This window comes from Pseudonaja textilis, chromosome Z (assembly GCF_049901715.1).
Source record: "Pseudonaja textilis isolate UNSWEBS1 chromosome Z, rPseTex1.2, whole genome shotgun sequence".
NCBI lineage: Eukaryota > Metazoa > Chordata > Lepidosauria > Squamata > Elapidae > Pseudonaja > Pseudonaja textilis.
Window position 1 is genome coordinate 50,572,911 of NC_142008.1, and position 22,859 is coordinate 50,595,769.

General features: G+C 38.5%; 1 protein-coding gene across 4 annotated transcripts in view; it reads left to right on the forward strand.

The window, feature by feature from the left end:
- The window catches only part of CNOT10 (CCR4-NOT transcription complex subunit 10), a 59,875-nt gene that overhangs the window by 16,221 nt on the left and 20,795 nt on the right, over positions 1-22,859 (forward strand). For all 4 annotated transcript variants that reach the window (XM_087917760.1, XM_026717751.2, XM_087917758.1 and 1 more), the window contains 7 exons: positions 4,262-4,345; positions 5,045-5,128; positions 15,918-16,035; positions 16,558-16,707; positions 17,578-17,780; positions 19,261-19,382; positions 20,327-20,500. In XM_087917760.1, coding sequence (XP_087773886.1) covers positions 4,262-4,345; positions 5,045-5,128; positions 15,918-16,035; positions 16,558-16,707; positions 17,578-17,780; positions 19,261-19,382; positions 20,327-20,500 — 935 coding nt within the window. The remainder of the gene's footprint in view (positions 1-4,261; positions 4,346-5,044; positions 5,129-15,917; positions 16,036-16,557; positions 16,708-17,577; positions 17,781-19,260; positions 19,383-20,326; positions 20,501-22,859) is intronic.

Sequence of the window (22,859 nt, forward strand, 5' to 3'; positions counted from 1 at the left end):
TTAAATATACAGTGTACACCATCCTGTACACTGATTGGAGTAACGCCTTTGACTCTTTCCTCTAACTTAATAATGCTTAATATAACACTTACATTATATTGGGATTCTGATTAGTACATTCTAAAATTACACAATAAATTTTATAAAAAAAAGCAAGTACACTACAATTACAAAATAAAAGCATATAACCCACCATAGATACCATTAAAAAGCTAATCATATATATTAATACACATTTTACTCTAAATACACATACAAAAACACACTCTTATGTACCTTCCAGAATCCCTTTTACGATTAAATTTACCCATTGTCTCTAAATAGATTTTGTTTCTTTAAGTCTTGCTTCCCACCATTAAGGCTTTTCATCCCCTCCTTCCTCTCTTGTTTATTTTTCTCCTTGCCTTTTTTACCCCATTGTCTCTCCTCCTCCCTTTTCTTCTTCTGCTTACCCCCTTTCTGTTGTTTTCTAACCTTGTATCCACCTTTCATCTCATTTTTCTCTTTTTGGATTGTTTTCTCAAACCTTAAAATCCCCTTTTTCTTTTCCTCTTCCTCCTCCTCCCCAAAGAAAACCCATTGTTCATCCAAGATGGCTTCTTCTTCTTCTTTATTCCAGTCATCCTGCTGCGTAGTCAGTTTTTCATAAGTGCATACCGCCATTTCTAAAAATTGAAAAAGAGTGCCCAAAGTATCTTTTCCATCTTGCTCTTCTTTTTTATATTTTTGATATTGAATTTTTAGTTCATCCAGAAACAATGCCATCATGAAGAGAAGAACTTCTTCAAAAACAACCACCCAAGTATTTTTAATCAAGAATAATTCCAAAAAATTCCAAAGTCACTAAAAGATCCAAATAAACTATTTCTTTTAATACTTTTTTTTCCCTTCACTTTTTTTTCCATACCTCAAATACGGGTTTTCCAATTTCTGAAGTTGTTAAATTCAAAGTCCAAAATCCTTTATCTCATAACTTTCAAGTTGAATTACCTTCGGTGCCCAGATATATTTTCCAAGTCTCTGTCTGCTATTTCTATCTGGTGGGAGAGTGAATAAAAAAAAGTTTTCCCTTGACAGCTTTCTCCGCCGCTTTTCTCTTCTTAGGGATACAATGTATCTTTCAGGCAATTCAAGCAATTCCGTTCCAGGGTTTTAAAGGTTGTTATTTTCCCGGCTCAGCCAACACTTTCACTTCTGATTCTTCTTTCTCCTTCTTCCTCCAGCACAATCTTTTCCAGCTGCCGGCTTCTTTGTGGCGGCCATTGCTGACCGCCGCTCCACTGCCTTGAGAAAAGGAGGTTAAGCTGGGTGAGGAGGGGGTCTGCGACACCCCCAAACCCCTTCCCAGATCCTCCCTATCTTCGGCTGCCTCCACAGGGCAGCCTTATCCTCCAGACCCATCAGGATCGGAGGCACCAAGACGGCTAGTGCAACAGGGATTGCGCACAGTCGCGAATCCCCGGTGCCGCCGAAGCCTGGCAAACCGGCTTTGTCGAACTTTCTTTGTTCTTCTGTGAACTTCATCGCCATTAATTTTTCTGCCAGTATATCCAACATTCCTCTTACTGTTTGCAGGTCTAATCTGAATTCTTTGCATATTTCTTCCATCTTACTTAATCAGTTGAGTTATTCTCTATTTTATTAAAAGTTAGCATCTTCTATTTTAATCCTTGCCAAAAATATCGGTTTACCTCAATTCCTCTTGTTATTACTTCTTTTTCCTTGTCACAATCAACACCAAATAGTCCCAAGATATTATCTTCACTTGTCCCTTTGCTGCGGTCCCCCCCCCTTTTTTTGTTGCTTCTAGGATTATTGTTATAATATACTCTTTTATTTCATTTCATTTCTCATTCACACATTTGTAAGACCAGTAATTTTCCATAAAATCATAAGAAGAAAGTACCTTTAACCATTAGGTAGCGCTCTTACATCACTTTCTACTTTTTAAAATTCTTTTTTTCCCTTTTTACTTGTATTCCGCTAATTTTTGACCATTAGCTCTTTTAAATATAGTCAATTCAGGGCAAGTCCAACATTCTGTCCAATGCCTAATTAATGCCAATTTCTGTATGTTGTTCCAAATTTGGACTAATTCTATTATAGTCCTTTTATAGTCCAATTTGCTATTTACTTTATAATTTCCTCTTATTTTCCATTCGCCATTGCCGCACTCTTAAACGATGGATCTTTCCTTCCATTTTTCAGTGTTGTCTTGAAAAAATCCAAAATCTTTTGCCTGGTTACACGCCGCTCACTGCTTCACCATTCTAGCACACACTTAAATCCCGGAAGCTTCCCGTCTTCAGGGCAGCCATTAAGACTGCCTCTACCTCCTGTCTTCAAGGGGAGTATACCTTGTCTGGGAGGGGAGATGCGACTCCCCTCAACCCAGCTGGCAGTTTCCCCCTCTTTCCCCACCCCTCTGAGGTAGATCCGGTCCCATTGGGATCCTCCATCAGGTTGAGCACGAATCGAAGCCCTGCATAATCACGGTCTTTGGTCAATGGAAGTGCCATCGGAAGCTAGCAGTGGCTTCTTGAGAGAACAGACTACTACCTTCTTAAGAGATAGGAAAGACAACTTTGTCTTTCAAAATATTTACCATTGTTAAAGCCCAACTGTATGTCACCTCCTGAGAGGCATAATTAACCAGGAAGGACATGGATCTAATATAGAGATGGTCAGTGTCAGATCCATGTATCTGCCATTCTTCAATGGAAGAAGAAAGGTGGGGAAAGTTGGTATAAGTAATCCTTTTTGATGTAACCTGAATATCTTAAACCTTATATTGAGTATGTATAACTTGCACATGATATACAACTGGAGGACTGGAGCCAGATGTCTAGAAACTTGTCACCTCTTGGAGAGTTAGTAAGAGGAGAAGGGACCATAAAAATTCCAGTTCTGAAAGATACTCTCTGGGAAACTCTTCTAAGATACGTTCCCAGAAAAAGTGGGGGAGGGAACTAACATGATGGTTCCTTGTTTGACTAAATCCGCATCAGAATAAGGGAAGGGGTTCTAACTCTCTTTATCTATTACTGTATGCCTGGAAGCATCCTAGATTCTGCTTTGACTAGTACTGGGATCACTTTCTTTCAATAAAGAATTCCTTTTGAAGTACCTAGCTTTCAGAAGTTCATTCTTTTCGGTTGAAGGGGAAAAGTCCAGTGCTTACAGTCAAGCTAACTATCAGGAGAAATTTACTCAATTCATCAAGACCAACAGGGTCAAAGTTTTCCCTGGAATCAAATTACATTGAGCCTCAGGCCACTTCCATAACACCTACCCCAAGCCTAAAGTCAAATGTAGGGTGAATGCAAGCAACTTTATCCAGCAGAGGTCCAGCATATAATTCACACAACTTTTGTAGGTAGCTTTGGTACTGACCCTTCTCAAGAGAGTTTAGATTCCCTTAAACAAAGTTGCTGGACAATTATCAACTGATGTAATAGGGTGAAGAAATACTGATATTTATTTTCTTTACTACTATTAAGTAGGCCTTAATAGCAGCTTGACTCATGCTTGATCACATAGTTGGAAAGTGCAGTACCGTTTTCCCAAAAAACAAATCCCAGTCCTATTCTACAGGTGCACCTAATAACCCCTACCTCCAGAATAAGCCCTGGTTAAGCTTTGCCCATCGTCTGATTCTATGAGGCGCAGGTGTAAAAATGAAGCTAGGGAGGGGGTGGAGCAGCCCCATGCGACTTGCACCTGCTTACCTTAGGACTGCCACAGCCAGGCCTCTCATGCCCTAATATCTGTCGTGCTGCTACCTGCTACCTGAAGCCACTCGTGGCTGCTTGCGACGCATTGCGCCTGTGCCACTCTTGCAGCAGAATGTGCCGGTGCCGCCGCTCAATGCACCACACAGCCTTCTGCCATGAGTGGTGGCATCAGCGCAATGCACCATGAGTGCTGCAAGTGGCTGCAGAAGAAGTCTGGCAGCAGTGCAACAGATGTTGGAGCATGGGAGGCATGTCTGCAGTGGTTCAAGGTAAGCAGGTAAAACATCCCCCAAATAAGACCTGATGCTTATTTTGAGGCTGAAAAGAAAAGACAGGTCTTGTTTTTGGGGGGAAATGGTACAGATGTCATAATTTGAACTTCTGAGTAAGACTTATATCCTATTCTTTAGTTATGCAAAAATGACATATAATAGAAATTCAGTTTCAAGAATACCACAATATAAGATTAACAAATACTCATTGGTTTCCAAAACTGGCAACTATTTTATTTTTTAATTTGTAATCAGACAGGCAATAATGCTAGTAAGGACGCCAACAACAAGACTGAAAGTGGGACTCTAACAGAAGCTGCAAAATCAAAGATACATCAGGTAAATCTGGGTTCTGCTTAAATATTTCTTTTAGAAATTTTGTCCATTTTCAAACATACCCACAGTTGGTATATATGAGTTTCTTTTTGTAGATCTCTCTGTATTGTAATAGTATATGGGAGGACCTTGGGAAATGGAACAGAGATGCTACCAAGGGAATGATTAGATTTAAAAAACAGCATAGTTCACAGCTGGATAGTGGGTAGGACAAGAGTTTCATAAGAAGCCCTCCCTAGTTTCTCAGGCTTTAAAGGAAGCCATGGAAAGGGTGAGAAATGTAATTTCATATTTGCAAGATTCTGTCAATATAGCTTTAAGGTAAAGTAGAATTACTTTGCCTTAAAGTAATTCTGGTTGTGATTCCTGTGTTGTTTGCCCAGCAAAGTTGCAATTATTTTGGAAATAATAAATGTCTTGGAGTGTGGTGACTCATAAAGTTAGGACGCTGAGCTAAAGTTAGGGCTATCAGTTAAAATACTAATATACTATTTTAATTATTAGTATTGCATTGGACATCAGCTCTTGCAATCAGTTCTTTTATAGTCATATCATTCTTTTAGAATAGTTTTAAAGTTTAACCAATATATCATTTGTTCAAATACAATGATTAGATCTAATTCTTTATATTGGCACTAGTATAGTTTCTGAATACTGAAATATTTTTATAGCATAATGAAGTTTTATATTCATTTTTTACAGTATAAGGTTCGAGCTTATATTCAAATGAAATCTCTGAAAGCATGCAAGAGGGAAATCAAATCAGTTATGAATACAGCTGGAAATGTAAGTACTTACATTTGTGAGTGGCATATTTGTAATTTATATGAACTGAATTATTTGATATCAGCATATTTTTCCTCAGACTGCTTGATTCTTCTGTCTACTCTATAGATCTTAATTTGTTTTAACACATTCTCCTTCAAATCTGAGGTGAAGTATGGAGGGATCCATTACTTTAATGGATGTTGTTCTATATAAACTGATTTTGCATTAGTTACATCTATCCGGTGTTCTCATTTTACTTCTGGTTTCAGGTCTATATTCTGTTTAACTATCTCTTCTAGCCAGCTATTTATTTTCTCCCAATATTTTCTTGCTTGAATACAAATCCATCACATTTGATAATAAATTTCTGGGGTATGGTTACATTTTCAGCATTTGGCAGACAAATTACTAAACATTTTCATTAATCTTGCCGGTGGTAAATGCTACCTATAGAACATTTTATATAAATTTTCTTTATATGCCGAGGCTATTGTCAATTTATAGTTTTTTCCATTTCTCTAATTCTATATTATAACCAAAGTTTTTTGCCCATACAGTCATTGTTTCTTTGACCTACTGTTTCCATTTCCATTTCCTGTTTATCTATTCCTAGTGCCTTTGCCAACAATTCTTTCATAGTCTCTGGTAGATCCTCTCCCTTCTCCTCTACTATATTTTGAAATCTTAGATATTGGCAGCTTTGTCTGTTTCCAGCATTATCACGGTGTTTTCTAACTTCTTGTTTGCTTGTAGCAGTTTATAGTTTATATTCTCCACTTTCCCCCCACTTGTGTTTTTTCTTCCACTTTCTGAATTCTTTGCTCATTTTTTATTATTGTTTATTGGAAGTTCTCACATTTTGGGTTTTTTCCTTCATCTGTCCCATATCATTTCTTATTTTCCCTATTTCTGTCCTTATTTCATTGTGACTTTTAGTTATGGATTCCTGTAGTGCCTGGAGCAGCATTTATACCTCCTTTTGGGATGTATTTGATTTTTCCAAATGTAACATACTTTCAGTTGACCTCTGATTGGAAGGACTTGAAGATGCTGAAAACGGGTTGGAAGCTGTCTTCTTCTCTATTTTGGATATATTTGAAGTTGCCGTCTCAGCGGCTAGGGTTAATTTATTAGTTCTTTCTATCACTATTTATAGCCACCAGTAAATATTTCCCCACAAATCCTACTATCCACCGAAATGGTAAACCACACAGAAATTAGCTACCTATAATATTCCACCACCTTCAACAACCCACATAATTAATACAGATAGCCCAAATGTCCAAGGGAAAAAAAATCATATGACAGCTTCAGTTCTTCAATTTAGTTCAGTTCAGTTTTCTTCCATCTTCAATGACTCAGTGTCTTAATATCTCAAAGGCTAAAAACCAATCCAAAGTAATTTAGTTTGTAATTCAAGAGGCCTGCCGCAACCTCAACATTGATTTCCCCCTCTGTATTCCCAATCTTCAAAGAATAAGTGTTTATCTTTCCAATTTAATGCCCTTTATTATCCACAACAATCAAAAAAGGATTATTCACTGCAGCAGTTCCATTCTTACTTTCCCCTCAGAAGTTTCAAGCCAGGACACCGGCTCTAATTGCTCTTTAACATCAGGTTTTGTGGTTCTCAAAACAAAGTATTTTTTATTAAACTTAGCCAATTCAAAGTATTCCTTCTTATATGTTTGTCAGATCTGTGTGTCTGTCATTTCTTCAGTGGAAGAAGAAAAGCGAGGGCAGGCTGATAAATCCTTTCTTGATGTAACCTGAATATATTTAATCTTATATTGAATTTGTATAACCCACACATGATACGATGGAGGGAGAAAAGCCAGAACTATCACCTCTGAGAGTCACAACCAGGAGATGAGAAGGTCATAAAAATTTCACAGTGAGATTGTACTTTGGAATCTCTTGAATAGTTTGTTCTAACAAGAGGGATGGGGAGGAATTAACATACTGGCTTTTGTTTCACTAAATACACATCGAGATAAGGGGAGGGGTTCTAAACTTCCTTATGTATCCCTGTATGCCTGAGAGACCTCAGACGCTGCTTTGAACTCCTACAGGAATTGTCTCATCTCAATAAAGAATTCCTTTGTCTACGTTTGGATACATTTTCAGAAGATCATTCTAGTTGAGTGAATGGGAAAAGTTCTGTAGCCTGACATAAAGCAGCGTCTGCAATAGAGGTCAGCCCGGAGAGGAAGTTTTTTTCTTTAAAAAAACACAACAACATTTCATTCTACCGAGGGGACCCTGCAAGAAAAGAAAATGTCTGAGGACAGCAAGGACCAAGGGAAGCCGAATGCTGGGGAGAAACGTCGACAGGTGCCCACCCAGATACTGACGGTGCACCCCATCAAAGACAGGCTGCCTACGAAACCTCCACCATGCTCCGGTGGTCTATAGATGTAGGAAAAAGAGACAGCTGGGACGGAAGAACCAGAGGAGTAACCTTCACCTGGGGCAATTGTAAACCTGGGTGGAAATTGGAGCTGGAGGCCCTATTGAATCAGGAAGAATGGGACAAGGAGCCACCGGCTGATGACCAAATGAGATGGTACATAAAACGCCTTGTGAGGGAAGCCCTGGAAAACCTCGAGCTGAGGGATGTACCAGGGCAACATCGCAGGAGAGCGAGGGAACCAGAAAATGAGAGAACCCGAGCCACCATCCCTAATCCAACGGAAATTGAGTGGGCAGAGGGACAAACCGAAGGACCAGGAGCCATACCAGGTACCTGATCCCTAAATGCCCCAGATCAGGGGATTGACCCTGGCCAACCAAGGTCTCCAACTGAAGACGAAGATCCCACCCTTGGGGGTAAAATTTGATGGAGACCCCCAGAAACTGGGATGTTTTCCTGGCACAAGTGCTCACCTACCTGCAAGAATATGGGCGGGATTTCCCAACCCAGGGGTCCCGAGTACAAATCAACACCCTGCCCCTTGAAAGGGCAGCAGCCAGATGGATGGTGACACTCCACAACGTCAATGCTCTAGAATTAAGGAACCTCGATCGCTTCATGACAGCCTTACGCCACCGCTTCGAGGACCCCCTCGCCGATAGAAAAGCCTGCAACCGCATTAGAGTCGTAAAACAAGGCCGTAGCCTGGTAGTAGAATACACTGAGGAATTTCATGACCTGGCCGGCCGGGTGGACTGACCAGAGGTTATCCTAGTCTGTTGGTTCAAAGATGGACTAAATGATGACCTATACGCTGCCTGCCTGTCCCGTGGGGCTCCGAACCTGTTGCACGAATGGTACATGATGGCAGAGGAGGAGGAGATAGACATGACTCGAAACTGGTACCACAGTGGCAAGTCTTGGAAAAGATCCCCACCCCTGGGGAAATGGGAAGTCTTCAAACCCCAATCCACCATGACTCCAAGAACGTCTGGTTGCTTTAAGTGTGGTAAGGAGGGACACCATGCAGCAGAATGCAATTCGAAGACCCCTGCCAAAAAGCTAGATCACCCAGCAGGGGGGAAACCCAGAACATCCAGCCCTCGAGAAAAGGAGACTGGCCTGAGAGGCTGAATAGATGTGAGACTCCAATCCCCCACCAACCCAGAGGAAGAACCCTCAATGCTCCAAGGGGACCTGAGCCAGTCCGAAAGCGATCCAGAAGACGACCCGCTGGTAAGCAATCCAATTGAACCAATCACCCTACCCCTGAGACTGTTTATCCCCAGACGAGGGAAGGGGGAGTAGGTTGCAGAGTTGCTGGATTCAGGATGCACCCGATGCCTAATAAATCTCTCCCATGCAGAGAAATTGGGGATCCAACTGAAAGAAATGGAAAACCCCATCGCTTTCTACCAATTAGATGGAACTATAGCGGGGGGCGGGGGAGCCAGCCAGGTTTACCACAGAACCATTAAAAATAAGACTAAGGAACCATAGGGAAATACATTCATTGTAGCCCCAGGAATGGAAGAGACGCTAGTCCTAGGTCTCACATGACTGCAGAAATGGAATCCAAAAATAAATTGGAGGACAGGAACTGTACAATTCCAGAGAAATGTAGTATTTGCAAATAGCTCAGAGGAAAGGATAAAGAAAGGAACAGAGAACAGAGAGTCAGCCATGACCGGACAGTCGGTTGAAACCATTAACATCCCAAATGAGTACCAGGATCTGGCTCAAGCATTTAGTGAGGAAACTTGTGATGAACTCCCACCCCATCATGCCACAGACTGCACCATTGAAATCCTACCAGGGGCTAAATTCCCAAAACCACAAATGTACTGCATGTCCCCCAGAGAACTGAAAGAACTCAGAGCATTTATCGATAAAAATTTAAAAAGGGGTTTCATTGAACCCGCCCGTCCTAAAATAGCTGCCCCGGTGTTATTCCATGAAAAGAAAGATGGCTCAGCATGCTTGTGCGTTAATTACAAAAAATTGAACACAATTTGCATGGAGTATATGTATCCACTCCCCCTCATGAAGGACATGTTAGCCCACCTCTCGAAAGGAAAAAAAAATTCAAAGTTAGACCTATGAGAGGCATATTACTGCATCAGAATAAAGGAAGGGGATGAGTGGAAGACAGCTTTTAACACACCATTGGGATGCTACCAATTTAAAGTGCTCCCCTTTGGACTGCAAGGAGTGCATGCCATGTTTATGCAATTGATCAATGAAACCCTTCATGAATTTTTATATAAAGGGGTTCTAGTGTATCTTGATGATATTTTAATCTACACGGAAACGATGGAAGAACACATCAAGCTACTCCATGCAGTCCTCACAAAACTCTTAGATGCTAAACTATATGCAAAACTCTCTAAATGCGAATTCCACCAAGAAAAAATTGACTATTTGGGATATAGAATATCCCACGAGGGAATAGAGATGGACCCACAGAAAGTAAAAGCTGTACTGAACTGGGACCCACCGCACACCCGCAAATAACTGCAAAGCTTCCTGGGGCTTGTGAACTTTTATTGCCAATTCATTCCAGCTTTTGCAAAGATCGCCCTCCCTATCACGAACTTGCTAAAAACAAAAGGGGGGGGGGAGAAACCCAAACCAAGGCAACCCCTTATCTGGACAATGGAATGCCAAGCAGCATTCGAGAAACTCAAACGTCTATTCTCAGCAGAACCGGTCCTTAAGCATCCAAATCCTGAACAACCTTTTGTCATCCAAGCAGACGCTAGTGATGTTGCAGTTGGAGCAGTCCTCCTCCAAAAGAATGGAAGTGGACAATTACAACCATGTGCTTATACATCCAAGAAACTGATGGAAACCGAACAAAGATGGGCCATATGGGAGAAAGGCATATGCTGTGCAGTGGGCAATGCTCACATGGAGACATTTCCTGGAAGGAAACCAAATCCCCTTTGAAGTATGGACTGATCACAAAAATCTGGAAGCCCTGAAAAATCCATGGAAACTCTCCGAAAAACAAGCAAGGTGGGCTCAATATTTTAAATGGTTTAATTTCACTCTCAAATATTTTCCTGGGAGAAAGAACTTCTTAGCAGATGCACTGTCCAGAAAACCCCAGTACAACAGTAAAAAGATTGAGGTTATAAAACCGATGATCCAACTGACCCAACTAGCAGCCAAAGTAATCACCCGGGCACAAAAAAAAAATATCATCCCCACCTGCGAGCTGCCCCACCTGTGCGGCTGCAAAGAGAAGACAAGGAAAACATCCTGGTCTTTTACAAACAGTAGCAGACCCTTCTGCTCCCTGGAAAGAGATCTCTATGGACTTTATAGTGGAGCTTCCCGAAAGTGCTGGAAATACTGTCATTTGGGTTGTAACTGATCTTTTTTCTGAACAGGTTCACTTTATCCCATGCCAAAAGATCCCAACTGCCAAGGCATTGGCAAAGATGTTTCTAATACACATCTATCGCCTTCATGGAGCTCCCCAACGGATTATCTCAGATAGGGGTGTTCAGTTCACATCCAAATTTTGGCGGGCATTTTTAAACCTATTAGGCTCCACCCAGGGGTTGTCGTCAGGAAATCACCCCCAAACAGGTGGATCGACGGAGAGGGTGAACAGTGTATTAGAACAATATTTAAGATGTTTTATTAGTCACCAACAGGATAATTGGACTGACCTTCCGTTTGCAGAGGTAGCATACAATAACTCAGTCCATAGTAGCACGGGGTTCACCCCATTCCAGGTAGCCATGGGCCAAGAATTCAACCCCATGCTGGAACTACCCACCAAAGATCCTGAAATCCCCTCCCTTAAAGAGTGGATGGATAACTTACAAGCCATGTGGCCAGTGGTAAGATCATCTTTACAGGAAACTAGAACAGTTTACAAAACTCATGCAGACAAAAAACGTTGCGAACCTAAACCTTTCAAGATTGTGAACCGTGTATACTTGTCCACAAAATTCTTAAAATCATTACAAGCCTCTAAGAAATTAGGACCAAAATTCATTGGCCCTTTCCCCATCTCCAGAATTATTAACCCTGTGACGATAGAGCTTCAACTTCCAAAAACACTTAGGCAGATTCATCCAGTATTTCACTGTAGCTTGATCAAACCAGAGATCACTTCAAACCTCAGACCCCCCCTTCCCACACCTCCAACCCCCATCATGGTACATGGGGAACAACATTTTGAAATTAAAGACATCCTTGATTCACGCACCCACCATGGATCCACACAATATTTAGTAGCTTGGAAACACTTTCCTTCTTCAGAAAATCAGTGGATAGCCAAACAACACGTAAAAGCACCCACATTACTACGTAAGTTCCACCAAAAATACCCTGATAAACCATCCTGAATTGCAAATGTAATGCATGATTTTTGTTTTTTTCCAGGTAGACCTATCTGTTTTTTAAGGAGGGCAGGATGTCAGATCCGTGTATCTGTCGTTTCTTCAGTGGAAGAAGAAAGGGGGGGGGGGAGAGGCTGATAAAGAAATCCTTTCTTGATGTAACCTGAATATATTTAATCTTATATCAAATTTGTATAATCCACACATGATACAATGGAGGGAGAAAAGCCAGATGGCCAGAACTATCACCTCTGAGAGGCACAACCAGAAGATGAGAAGGTCATAAAAATTCCACAGTGAGATTGTACTTTGGGAATCTCTTGGAATAGTTCGTTCTAACAAGAGGGGTGGGAAGGAATTGACATACTGGCTTTTGTTTCACTAAATACACATTGAGATAAGGGGAGGGGTTCTAAACTCCCTTATGTATCCCTGTATGCCTGAGAGACTTCAGACGCTGCTTTGAACTCCTACAGGAATTGTCTCATCTCAATAAAGAATTCCTTTGTGATACATTTGGATACATTTTCAGAAGTTCATTCTAGTTGAGTGAATGGGAAAAGTTCTGTAGCCTGACAATGTTCCAACTTTAGCCAGTAGATGGCAATTTTGCTTCTTTTCCTTTCTACTCTAAAAGAGATGTCCAGAAACAGAATAGTAAAGAGGGGGGGAAGGCGGCAATAGAAAAGAAAAAAGAACCATTCACTAAATATGATCAGAATTTCAAAAAAACAAAACTCAAAAAGGATAAATCATGTGTGTCTTCAAAGATCTCTTGTTGAGGTACTCAGTCCAGTCATTCTCTTCAACTTAAATATAATTGCTTCCATGCTTCACTTTCACTTCCAGCAGACAGGCAATCTGCTTCTAATTTTCTCTCGCCACTTCCAGAAGGTGAAGAGATAATGATTCCCTAACTCCTTCTCTTTGGAGTCTCCCTTCTTCTCTAAGCTATTGTGGTGAATTTAGATTTAATTCTGGGTAGAAATTAAATATTTCTTACCCCAGTCCAGTACACTGTTTCCTTTCCGCTTGTCTTCGTATTAGCTTGTTCTGACTGTCAGAGCTTTGGATGGGCCATTGATGTCTTCTTCTCCACCTGTCAGGAAGATTATTAGGAGCCTCTTTGGCACAGTGGTTAGAGTGCAGTACTGCAAGCTACTTCTGCAGCCAGTTGCCTGCAATTTGGCAGTTCAAATCCCACCAGGCTCAAGGTTGACTCAGCCTTCCATCCTTCTGAGGTGGGTAAAATGAGGATCCAAATTGGTGGGAGCTATATGCTGACTCTGTAAACTGCTTAGAGAGGGCTATAAAGCACTATAAAGCAGTATATAAGTCTAAGTGCTATTGCTATTATCCTGGATCTAGCTACATGAACTGCTGTCCATTTGCAATCTACGGGCACCCTTCCTTTATTGCCACCCCTCCAAGGCCCCGAAGAGCCTCCAAGAAGGCAGAAATCAGCTGACCTCCATGGAGCCCCTCAGGTCTCAGCTGTCACACTCCGACAGTAGATCGGAAGTTCCCCATTGGCGACACATGTTGGGACTGTTCATGCCAGTTGGAGCACACGGTGGCTGCAAGAGGAAGAGAGGCTGGGTGAGCAGGACCCAGATGCTTCCTGTTCCCCTTGTCTCAGAAACACCAACTTTGCACTCTCCTCTCTCTGCTAGTGGCCACCCTTTCCCCCTCTCTCTCCCCACTGCTGAGCAATCCCACGTTCCCTGCCACTGCAGGCCTGGTTGCAGAGTCCGGTGTGTACCGGATGGCATTGGAAATGGGCCCAGCAGAGGCCAAAAAGAGGGAGTTGGGGAGGGTCAGAGATCTACCAGGACCAGGAGCCCTGCCCAAACTTCCTGGGGTGGCTGCAGTATAGCTCCTGGTGGCCCATGGCAGTAGTCGTGTGGCTGGGATACCAAAAAGGAAAAAGAAAGGGTAATTGGTACAGGCTCAGAGAAAGAGAGCCTCTCTGCCCCCCCCGCCACCGTTCCTCAGGTCATGTCATGACATGACATGAAATAAGCTCAGGCGAGCTGCCCAGTGAGGAGAGACCAGGTGAGATGAGGAGTGGCTGGGGAAGGGGAGGGGCAAGGCTTCAGACAGTTTGCCTAACTTAACAAAAAGTTAACTACTACTGAACTGGTGTCAACTGGCTGAATCCTACCACTGCATATATGGCATATATACATAGGATTAAATAGTGTACTTTGATTGTTCGGTAACAGTAAATAAATAGAGAAGGAAATTGTATCTCCTTGAGGCCTTTAAGGTGAGGGGCTGAATCAGGTGAGCCACCTGACGAGGTGAAGCCGGGCATGAAAAGGAGTGACGTAGAGTTGGCCATGCCTATCGAATCATATGACCACCCAGCCACACCTACCCTGCCGGTCATTATGGCAGTGAACTGGTTGTTAAATTATTTTAATCCCATCACTGGGTACATTCTATTATGAAATAGCTGTACAATTAGAGATTAAAATGCCAAATTGTTTTCCTTAACTCTCTTGCAGTTTTTGGATTGTTATGCTAGTTTTCATATTTATCATATGTAAAATCTGCTGTTCATTTCAGCCCTGAAAAATCATTTACTTACTTATTAAAATATTGTGGAAAAGAGCCTTGTGATCATAATGTTGCCAAAGAATCAGAGGTCTGTTTGCGCCTTTTCCAATTAATTAAGTTATTTTTAAATAAAAGCATTTAGTTTGAAAAGGTGCACCAAGTTTCCTGCTTAATCATTTAAGCAATTCTTGTTTATTTAGGTTTATAAACTATTTTGGACCATATTGTTTCAAAATATAGAACTTTTTTTAATATTAGAAAGCTATTCTGAAATACCCCTTTGGACTAGAATCCCTTTAGAAGGATACTGCTGCACTTCAAGAAATATTTCTTTTAGTGTTTCTTTTAATGTCTATTAATGTCTATTTCATTTACTTCCTTATAATTCTGAATGAACATTTCTCCTTCAATACTTCTATTTATGCAGCGTCTTTATCTTTCTGTACTAATAAACTCTGATTGTCATGATGTTTAATGGGTGAAACAATGCATCATATAGCAACCTAATATACAGAATGTATCCAAAATTTGGAATCCATAATCCTGAAGGGAATGAAATGTGAAAAGGTTGTGGCTGTTTCAATGTTCAATCTGGATTGTGTGAGCTTGATTTTCAGGGTTCTATGACAGTTTCCCAGCCACTTGCAATCTTCACTTCTCTGGCACACAGCAGCTATTTGCCTGCTGAAAAGAGAAGGGAAAAGAAGGGAAGGGGGGAATGAACGAACGAACAAATGAATGAATGAGGGAAGGAAGGAAGGAAGGAAGGAAGGAAGGAAGGAAGGAAGGAAGGAAGGAAAGAAGGAAGGAAGGAAGGAAGATTCCCAATGCTCTTGGTCATTCTGTTTCTCTGTTTAGTAAAGAAATAATTCTGAAATGATGACTCAATGGAGCATGAGTTGTACAAGTTGTACAAATCTACTGTTTTGTATTGATTGTAACCTTCATTTGGACAAAATTATGTATCACGTGGTAACAATTTTTGAATCACGTATTCAAATTGATTACAGAACATACTCATAATGCATGAGCCATGACTCCTGTGGGATTTAAATTTGGCAAATCTTTGGCTACTTCAGTGCTAGCGCAGTCAATGCTATAGTCAGAAACAGTTACATGATTGTAATTTCCAATGCTCCCTGACAGCTTCTTACAAGGAAAGTCAGTTTAGAAGCCAGCAGATCAGAAGTTGCTTTTGTTATCCACTGCTCTTTGCCCGCCTGTGGTCATTCTATTTCTATACAAAGGAAGTATTTCTGAAATGATGACTCAATGGGTCACAGATTGTCTTAATATTAAATAAACTGCTTTCATAGCTGTTTAGACCACTAGAAATTATAGGTTTTAGTGGTACCTTTCTGATAGTCAAAGCTTAGACATTTCTGCAGCTTTTGCTTTTCTGGTGTTATTAATTCAAGCTTCAAGCTCTGCTCCCCCAAGGTTCCAGTAACTATTCTTTTTATGCACTTCACAGTCTGCACCTTCACTTTTTCTGAAAAGCAACTTTGAGTATTTAAGGGGCAATTATCGGAAAGCTGTAAAGCTCCTGAACAGCTCAAATATTGCTGAACATCCAGGATTTATGAAGACAGGTACAAATCACTTTTATAGTTTGATTTTTCTTTCACTGATTTGACATAAAACATTGTTTGGATGAATGTATCCCAAACAATTTCATATTTTCTGTCCTCCTTGTAAATGTGTTTTTTTTTCTACTTGCAATATATTAAAACATTTTATTGTTGAACATCTTATAAATTCCAAATGTTTTATCCGGGAGAGGTGTCACTTAATAGACTGTTTCCATTGATTTATTAAGCAATCAAATACATCTTTAATTAAGTCTTGTAAATGTGAAAAGGCTTATGTACAGCCTCATTTGGAGTTTGATTTGAAGAAATAATATTGGGAGAGTTCCAGTGGTCAATGCAGGGCTTACTATTGTTGAACCGGATGAGCTTACTGCTGGTTTGTAAAAAACCAGTGAATGTAAAAGAAAATAGAATTAAATGTGTACTCTTCGTGTAGTCTTGAAAATAAATGTACAGGAAATCAAATGCTGCCCATTTCCTGTAGAAAGTCCATAATTTCATTTTGGTATTGCTTTTTCTTAGGAGAATGTTTACGGTGCATGTTCTGGAATAATCTTGGTTGCATCCATTTTGCTATGGGGAAACACAACTTAGGGATTTTCTATTTTAAAAAGGCTTTGCAAGAAAATGATAATGCCTGTGCACAACTTGGAACAGGTGGCACAGACCCAGGTAAAGTAAGCAAGTAATAAATATGTTGTAAGGACTAATTAATAGATTAATAAAATATAAAATAAATCCAGAATTTTGACATTCCTAATTATTGAAATTGACTGTTAGGTTTCTTTTAACATGCATGGAATGCCTTAGAATTATTTTTCTAGCTTTTTTTGCAACTAAGGAATAAAATACAAAAAGTAGAATTATATGTAACATATTACGTTTCTTAAAATGTAAATCTAGAATGATACATAGATCATATTTTAGGGTAAATCACAAGATCCCAAGAGTATTGTTTGTTGAATTGACTTCATCAGCTGTAAAAATATTTATTAATGGATAGGTTGAGAAAGGCTGTAATCATAAGCCTCAGGCTTAAAAAAGACATAACGGTTCTTCTGGATTTAAATTATAAATTTAGTTTGAGCCTTTGTATGGATTAGAATTTTTGAATTGAATTTATATAATCAGAATGGACACACATTAGAGGAGAATAAAAGAAAAAAGGAATAATATACAGTAGGCAGTGAGCACATTGATACTTCAAGAGAAATCAGTTTTCCTAAAAAGTGTCCTATTTGAATTTGAAAACATTTGAATATCTACTCAAATAAGAAACTTTAATTTTTTATAAGAAAGGGATTTCTAGGAATCATGATTTTGAACTTTATTTCTTTTCATATCTTTTTGATCTATAATTTTAATGACATTCCAAATTAAATAATCAACATCCAAGAAGAGATTGAATTATAATGATTAATCATTACTGGTATTGTTAGCTTCTTTTCAGTAAGAGGATAAGTTAATTGGTTCTTGACCAATAATATCCCTTTGTAGCTGTCCTCTTAAACTGCATAGTTAACGTTCAGTTTTTAATCACAGGTAAAAAGTTCTCAGGACGACCAATGTGCACGTTACTGACCAACAAGCGTTATGAGTTGCTATATAACTGTGGCATTCAGCTTTTACATATTGGGAGGCCACTAGCTGCTTTTGAGTGCCTGATAGAAGCTGTCCAGGTTTATCATTCCAATCCTCGCCTGTGGTTGAGAATAGCTGAATGTTGTATTGCTGCTAATAAAGGGGTAAGATTTTTTTTCAGTGGTCTTTTTGCACTGGAAATTAAATTAAATTTTAACTGCCTTTTAAAATTAAGCATGGGTTTTTAAATAGCTTTTTGATAACTTAGCATTTTACTATTGAAATTGTTCATTTTTTAAAAAAAAATTCCTCTAGCCCTACATGAACAGGAGATCAGGAGGCTGCAAAGTGCCAGTCTGATTATGAGAAGGGAAATAAAAATATATACTCTATAAATAAAGAGCTCTGAATGGAAGGTGGAAGTGAAAGCCAGCCTGATTTTCTCCTTAGACTTATGCTAAGGAGAGAAAGGAACAACACTTTTGGTTCACTATGGACATAATACAACTCTCTAAAGATTTGGTAATTAGAGGGTAAAGATGCCTTCATTTTCCCCTTTGCCCACGTCTCCTTTTTTTTCCCTAAGAAAGAAACACATCTCTGTGGTTTGCATTAAATAATTCTCTCATTCTTTGGCATCTCCCAAGTGTATTCGCCTGAGAGAGAGGGAGAGAATGACTTACCAACTACTCACAGACATGCCCCTATGCAGAAGAAGGTTGATGACATCTGCTTTGGTGGATTACAGTGTACCTTTACCTAGGAGAGATTTTAAATAATGTAAATAACTACATTTTATGCTTCAGTGGTGATGAAAAATTGCTCAGGCATGAGAGTTTATTCAGGATGTCAAGCTTTTATGTTACATATTAGAAATCAGTGAAAAACCGATCACTCTTCTCTCATTGTTCAACTCAAAATTGGAAAATCCAATTGTTTTGAATTTTCTTTTTTCTCTCTGTAGTCAGCAGACATAGAACTAAAATAAATAGGTGTGCACTGATATTTCATTCTGAACCCACTTTGCCAATTTCTATTTGAGTAAGTGCATGTGTGACACATCCTAATTTGTTGATGACAACACAATAACCAGTTTGCATACATTTGCATAAGCCATAAATTATAGTAGAATCAAAAAATTTATATCAGAAGCAAACACTTAGCAACTCCTGATTGACTTATCACCATATTAAAGCCAGTAAATAATATTATGAAGCCATGATTAAATTGTGTCTCAGATCAGAAAAGGTTAATGACTTGATTTTTATTTTGGGGGAATTTCCTTATGATCATATGACTTAATAAGGCAGCTATATTTGGATGGCATTTTTGAGATGAATTAAACTGGTGATGATGTTGAATGCAAGTCACATAAGAAACTCAAAGCTTAATTTCAGACAGGAACAATTATTGCTCTTTCTTCAGTTGTGTAGGGGTGAGCCCCAACTATTAGGTTAACTATAGTCCCAACTGTGGTTAATATGCAGGCTGGCCTGCTTGGAACATCTTGTAACCTGGCTCCAGTACTAGCTCTAGCCCTAATAGCCCCATAAACATTCCATGACCACGACCAGAGATAAAATTCTGGATAGGAGCAGGAAGAGAATATGTCAGTCTCTTGATGTTCTCAATGTTTTTTCATAGAGTTTGGAACAAGAAACAAAGGGCCTTCCAAGCAAAAAGGGGATTGTACAGTCCATTGTAGGTCAGGGCTATCATCGTAAAATCGTCTTAGCATCACAGTCTGTGCAGAACATTGTGTATAAGTAAGTACTTTGAGATAATATGTTATTTTATCGTAAAGATTAGTAGTTGATTAGAACATTTCTTAACTGTTATTATATTTTGCTATTTTTGTCTATTAAATCATTGGTTTTAGAGGAAATCATGGGTATTCACTTTTGGCTTGCATGGGCCATTTTGAGTGAAAAGGAATTGTCTTGGGCCACATATAAAATACATAATATAATTAATGTATATAAATCACATAATAATTTTAAAAGTTTACCATCTTGTGGGGCTGTATTACTACCTGTCCCCAGTCACATATGGCACATGGGCCATGGGTTGGACACACCTGCTGTAAATGTTTGCAAAAATGAATATAAATGAAAAAATAGGCCTAATGATTACCACAAGACTTTTTTATATACAAATTGGAAGTATATAAAATGTAGTCATTATTTATAGGATACTTTTTACAATTGACTGTGACTTGGGAAAGTTGAATATATTCTGAATGTGGAATTCATTTATATGATTCAGTAAAACTATTTAGTATATTTAAAATTCTTTTAAAAGAGACATGCTTTCAGGATACAAAATAAATTAATCCAATTTTTCATTATTACTCAATAAAAAAAATTCTTTTTCAGTTTCTTTGTCAGTTTTCCAATTGACTTGAATGCATTTTTTTAAAGTAGATGCTTTTTGAAAGGGTCTTCAAACAGTGTTGTGTAGTAGTTAAGGTACTAGACTAGGGATACAAGAGAACCAGTTTCTAGTTCTCTCTTAGGCACAGAAGCTACAGGACATCTTTGGGCCAATCACTTGTGTCTCAACTTCAAAACAATGTAGAACTCTGTGGTAAACTACCTGAAGAACAAGCATAATGTATTGATGATTGCTCTGTATGAAATAGACATAATGCAAACAAATGGGATAAAAGAGGGGAGAGAAAATTAATACACAGTTTATTTTTCTTTTCAAGTGACGGTCAATCTTCAGCTATTCCTGTAGCCAGCATGGAGTTTGCCGCAATTTGTCTAAGAAATGCTTTGCTGTTGCTTCCTGAAGATCAGCAGGAGCCAAAGCAAGAAAATGGATCTAAAGTTGTTAATCAGCTAAGTGGGAATGAAAGCAGTGAGAATAATGAAGCTTGCAGGTAAGTGAGACAGTAATTGGACATAGCTTGTTTGGTAGCTAATGTGCATAGAGTTTGAGGGAAAAAGTACTTTGCACATAAACAGTAAGCAGAGGTTGTCTTGAATATATTACAACTGTTGTAACACTGAATGATAATAGGAAAAATATTTGCGTTCTCAGTATGGTGTATGAATGTGTGAACAATTGACAAGCAATTTATCTTTTTTGATCAATTGTTATTCAAAAAAGAATTATAGTGTATATTAAAAAAAAGAGAATGGAAAACATCCTTGAAGTCAGGTTCAATTCCTGGAAACTTTGTAAACACTTCTATAGTTTTCTTCAGCAACAGTCGAGAAATGGTTTGTTGTTGGTTTTTCTGGGATGTTTTTCCAATTTCCCAATTTAGTCTACAGCCTGGGATTTCCTAGTGGTTCCCCATCCAAAAACTTACTGGATTCAATCTCCCTAATTTTTCAGCAAATGTCTGCTAGGTTCAGCCACCTAGCTGGGCCTCAATTAGAGATTACGTTAAATATTTTTCTGGCATGAAGAATGCAACCTGTTCAATTGTCTTTTCCTTGCTTACTTTGGGAAATTTGCTAGTTGTAATACAGTGCTCTAAATTTGGAAACAAAGTCATACAACATCAATTTTATTTAAACATATAAATGATTTTTTAAATATTTTAATTAAATATTACATTTTTCCCTTGCATATTCTCTATTCTTTCCTTCACGTATTGGTATTATGTCACTAGTAAAGCATGGGCATACTTCAGAATTTTAAAGCCTTTTGCTATTTCATAAATGTCATAGCAGTAGTGTAGAGTATAACGTAAGCAGGATATTTAGTGCCATAAATTTGTTAAAAATTCTTTTTTTAAAAAAAAAAAACAAGTTTTATTGATTTTACAAACAAACAAACAAAACAAAACATCATTAAACATTAAAAACATAAAACCTCTTTCCATTGTAGATCCTTACAAGGCAGGTAACATATTGCTTTATATCACGTACTTATAATTTATCCCATTTCCATATAAACACGTAAATTCCCTTTACCAAATTCCACATTGTTTCTCTTTAATCATTATTCAATCATATTTCCTTTCTGATTTATCTGCTATCCAGTCATCAACTTTATATTTTCCTCTGGCTTGTTTATAATTATTCTCATCTAGTCTTCCTCTGAGATTTTATTATTTAATTCTTAATTAAACACACACACATAAAACATAGACATAAAACATAAAACTTTCTTCTAGAAAGTAACTTGGCCCCAGATTACCTCTTTTGTATGGACTCAATTAAATTCACGCTCTTCTTATATACCATTACCCATCTTATTTACCATTCTATATCTATTATATAACTCCTCTCCACTTTTGCCTCATCTTAATTCTGTTTTTATATATTTAATCTTGCTTTTTTAAAAATATTTTTATATCTTTTGTCCATTTCTCCATTTACATCTGTCTCATTTCCAATTTAAGAAAGAATAGTTTCCCCTGGAATCACTAATCGGAGTATGATGCCTTTCTATCATTCCCTAAGTTAAAATTTAAAATAACACCTAAATCCCAATCAGATTCTGCTTAGTACATTCTACTATTTCAAAAACCAATACTACAATAATAAATCCATAACAATCAACACATTAATCCATTAAACTCTATATTCAAACTAATATTTTAAACATTCCCTTTAGTATTTTATTAAAACTTACTATCATTCATTATTAAACCTTTAAAAGTTATACCTTGATATTTTTAGTCTTTTATTAGATCTTAAAAGTTCTGATTATCTACTTATAATACAAATACCACTATTACAATACTCATGTGTACTTTGCAGAATCCCCTTTTTTAAAAAAAAATCCCATATATTACCCATTATCCCTGAAAAAGTTTCCTTTTCTCCATCTTGTCTTATACCTTTGTAACTTTTTTCCCCCTTTTCCCTTTCCTTCTTAGCCCGCCTAAACTTTTTACCCCTCCTCTCCAAACCTCTGCCTTCTTGATTTCCCCTTTCTGTTGCATTCCTCTTTCCTTTTGCTTTCTAGCATTCTGTTGTTTTTGCATCTTCTTTTCTCTTTCATAAATATTTTTATTTCTTAAGTCCTTCCTTTTCGCTCCTCTCTTTCTCCTTTCTTTCTTAGTCACACCGTTTAGTTCATTAAAAATGGCTCCTTCTTCCTCGGCTTCTTCCAGCTGTTGTTTAATTTGCTGACACATGACAAGCGCCATATCTAGGAAACAAAGGGCTTCTCCCATAACATCTTTGCCTTCTTTCTTTATTTTTAAATATTGTTTTTTTAGTTCATCAAGAGATAGAGCCATTTTAAACTGTTTCTTCTTTTCTTTCTGTATCCTCTTC